The sequence below is a fragment of the Capsicum annuum genome, chromosome 3 (genome assembly GCF_002878395.1).
Source record: "Capsicum annuum cultivar UCD-10X-F1 chromosome 3, UCD10Xv1.1, whole genome shotgun sequence".
In the NCBI taxonomy this organism is placed as follows: Eukaryota; Viridiplantae; Streptophyta; class Magnoliopsida; order Solanales; family Solanaceae; genus Capsicum; species Capsicum annuum.
Window position 1 is genome coordinate 183,356,517 of NC_061113.1, and position 3,961 is coordinate 183,360,477.

The 3,961-nt window shown below is 42.3% G+C and overlaps 1 protein-coding gene across 1 annotated transcript; it reads left to right on the forward strand.

The window, feature by feature from the left end:
- LOC107863522 (splicing factor-like protein 1) lies at window positions 1–3,297 on the forward strand (the record flags this gene model as incomplete). Its single annotated transcript, XM_016709459.2, is given in 2 exon segments — window positions 1–2,407; window positions 3,068–3,297. A coding segment is annotated over 1 exon segment (2,377 nt), but the record flags the coding sequence as incomplete, so codon positions are not given.
- Window positions 3,298–3,961: the final 664 nt, after the last annotated feature.

Sequence of the window (3,961 nt, forward strand, 5' to 3'; positions counted from 1 at the left end):
TCACGCACTCTCTTTCATGGATGGCCAATCTCCCTCTGTTGTTTCCTCAGAAGCCCTAGCCTCCTATCATACAGGTTCATGCTACAACAATTACTTCGATGCATATTCCCAAAGCCCTTCGAGCAATCAAAACTCTCAAGAAAATCATAACCATGTTCAGGCGCCTGAAAATTCTGGTCCAGATCAAGCATCAGAGGAGCAAAAAATTGGCGAATCTACTCTGAAGCTCGAGATACAGAGGCCGCTGTTGTCCGGAAATGGATTGACAAAAACTCACAGCAGCAACGATAGGGACCAATCAGGCGGTGAGGAAGAAACCAGCAGTAGAAGGAGAAGAAGGAGCCGTTGGGACCCACCTCCTACTGAAGATGGGACCGCTGGGACTGGTGGAAGAAAGAGGAAGTCCAGGTGGTCCGACGATGACCCCAAACCCCTAACTCAATTGCCTGATTTCATGAAAGATTTTACTGGAGGTATTGAGTTTGATCCTGAAATCCAAGCTCTTAATAGTAGATTACTTGAAATTAGTAGGAAATTACAATCCGGTATGCCCTTGGATGACAGACCTGATGGTGCTCGATCGCCTTCCCCTGAACCTATATATGATAATATGGGAGTTCGGGTTAACACTAGGGAGTACCGCGCCCGAGAAAAATTGAATAGGGAGAGACAAGAGATAATATCACAAATCATTAAGAAAAACCCTGCTTTTAAGCCTCCTGCTGATTATAGGCCTCCTAAGCTTCAAAAGAAGCTCTACATTCCCATGAAGGAGTACCCTAGTTATAATTTTATTGGACTGATCATTGGTCCAAGAGGGAATACTCAGAAGAGGATGGAAAAGGAGACAGGAGCAAAGATTGTAATTCGAGGCAAAGGGTCGATCAAGGAGGGTAGGTTCCAGCAAAAGGGGAATTTAAAACCCGATCCTTCAGAGAACGAAGATTTACATGTGTTGGTGGAAGCTGACAATCAGGAGTCACTTGAAGCTGCTGCTGCTATGGTGGAGAAGCTCTTGCAGCCTGTTGATGAAGTGCTCAATGAACATAAGAGGCAACAGCTTAAGGAACTTGCTGCGTTGAATGGAACTATTAGAGATGAGGAGTTTTGTAGGCTATGTGGTGAACCAGGGCATAGGCAGTATGCATGTCCTTCTCGCACCACCACCTTTAAGAGTGAAGTTCTCTGTAAAATATGTGGTGACGGTGGACATCCCACTATCGACTGTCCAGTGAAAAATACTACTGGCAAGAAAATGGATGATGAGTACCAGAATTTTCTGGCAGAATTGGGAGGTACCATTCCTGAATCATTAACAAAGCAAAACTCGGCAACGCTAGCTCTTGGAGTGGGAAACTCAGGAAGCAATCCTCCTTGGGCAAGCAGTAAAAATGATGGTGCCACTTCACTTCCTGGCTTAGGGTCAAGTGTACTAAAGCCAAAGGAGTTTGATGAGACAAACTTGTACATTGGTTACTTGCCACCTACTCTTGAAGATGATGGTTTGATCAATTTATTTTCTCCATTTGGTACCATTGTGATGGCTAAAGTTATAAAGGATCGTCTCAGTGGTCTGAGTAAAGGTTACGGATTTGTTAAGTTTGCGGATGTTGAACAAGCTAATACTGCTATAACTAGCATGAATGGCCACCGCCTTGAAGGAAGATCAATCGCTGTGAGAGTTGCAGGTAAGCCGCCTCAGCCTACTGTGCCTCCAGGACCTGCTCCAGCAATACCTTCATACCTGGTTCCTAATCAGGGCATGGGCGCATATCCGTCGCAGCAGTATGCAGCGGGTGGTCCTATTGGCAATGCTCCCCCCGGTGGCTATCTCCCACCTGGTGCTTCAGTTTCATGGGGACCACCTGTGCCTCCACCATATGCCCAGTACCCACCTCCTTCTCCTGGCTCAGCCATGTATCCTCCTGTCCCAGGTCAACCCATCCCTCCATATGGAATGCAGTATCCTCCTCCAATTCCAGCAGCATCTTCTGGTGCCCCTGCTCAGACTGTTTCTTCCGGTGAACAATCTTATACATCTGCTGGTGAGGCACAACAAAGCTATCCTCCTGGAGTGCAATCTCAGAATAGTGCACCTGCTCCTTCAGTTCCTACTTATGTGTATGGCAATTCTGTCACACCTAATGCTCAACCTGCATACCCAACATCTTCATACAGTTATCCATCTTATTATGGTTTCACACCACCACCTCCTCCTCCTTCTGCATCCCAGTCCAATGGGAACCATTCACAGGGTATGAGCAATGTTCCCTGGACTCCAAATCCACCAGCTCACACACCTCCATCATCTGCAGAGAAGCCTGCTTATGGTGCGGATGCAGAATATGAGAAGTTCATGTCAGAAATGAAGTCATGATTCTATTGCTGTATCACCCTGCACCATTAGGTTGGGAAATCCTGACCAAGTCTGTTTCCAAATTTTCTATTTGGTCTCCTCTATGTTGTTTGGTGTTTACTTTTCAGGCACATGTATACATCGACATCCTCGCGCGTATACTCTAGCGTCAACAGAGAGATTTTTTAACTAATTTTACTAGGGTTTTTTCAAACTTCATTTAATGATGTGTTTTTCATTTTTTACAAGAAAAAGGCGACGAGTGTGTTTTATGCGAAGAACACTCAACTCTATTTTTTTGGATCAGAAGTGAAAACCCTTTCATGAAAGTATAAGAAAGAAACCCAGCAGACAGCTAATTCTCCAGGAACCTAACTCTATATATGTGTGTGTTTTTTTGTGTGTGTGTGTATTGGTTTGTATGTTCATGAATTCCTGAAAATATGGGATTTTTTTCGTGGTTGCTTTTTTAGTTCACCTTTCTTTTTCTTCCCCCCTTTCTGTTCACTATTTCTTTTGTGAAGCAGTGAGCATTTCATAATTTATTTGTTGCTTGATAAATTTCATTCTTAATGCTTCTCGTTATTAACATTGTATTATTTTGGCAGACTGATGTGTTGGAGCATTTCACCTGATTTCTTTCCTTTTGCCATGACTTAGTTGTTGGAAGTTTCAGACTCACATCTTTAACCTTGTTGTACTGTTATGCAGAGAGATGAGACACTCAGTTCATTCAGCTTGTGTTGCAGCATTAAATCAGTGGATTATGGATATTAATTATGCATTTTGTAGGATTCGTTTCTGGGGATTTCCTTCAAGCATTGTTTTTCAAATTCTAGTTTAATGATTTGTTGGAATTTCTTGATGACTAATCACTGACAGTTTGTGTGTTTCTCTCCGCTTTGACTTCTTCACCACTAATCTCCTTTGCTTGTCTCTTCTAACGTGGTTATCTCTTTTACTGTACTGGGGTCATTTAACTTTTGAGAGTTTAGAAAGAAACCTGATGCTTGCCTATGCTATTCATCCCAAAAGGCAATGCATCTTCAAATTATGAAGGTCCCCATGGTATGTGAATTTGATAGTGTGATGACTGCATTCACATGTCTATGGATTAACCTTTTTTATTTGTTCTGATACATTTTCTAGATGTCTTGTGACAGGAAAAGATGCTTGTATTGGAATTTGGTATCCTATGCTGGACTGATTTGTCTGAAAATCACTTATCCTGTTGGGTATCTTAATTTTAACATTATTTGGATTTTCTGCGATATTTTCCAAGAAAGTGTTCTGTGCAATGGGAATTAGCTGAAGCCCATCAGGGAGGAGTGAGGATGAGTACATTTAACTGTGATGGTCAGTAGAAAACTAGGACATTTCGAACTTGGCTAGAACCCTTTTTTGGGGGGTGAGGGTGTTTGGGTTGTAGCGGGAAGCTAGAAATCACTTTGAATTTGGACACTTTTGTCTTATATTTTATTTTGTGACTACGAATTCTTAGTCTCTTAGGGGTTGTTTGGTAGAGTGTATAAAAATAATGCTGAATGGGATGTATTAGTTATGCTTGTATTAGTTAGTAATGCTGGTGTTATTTATGCTGACATT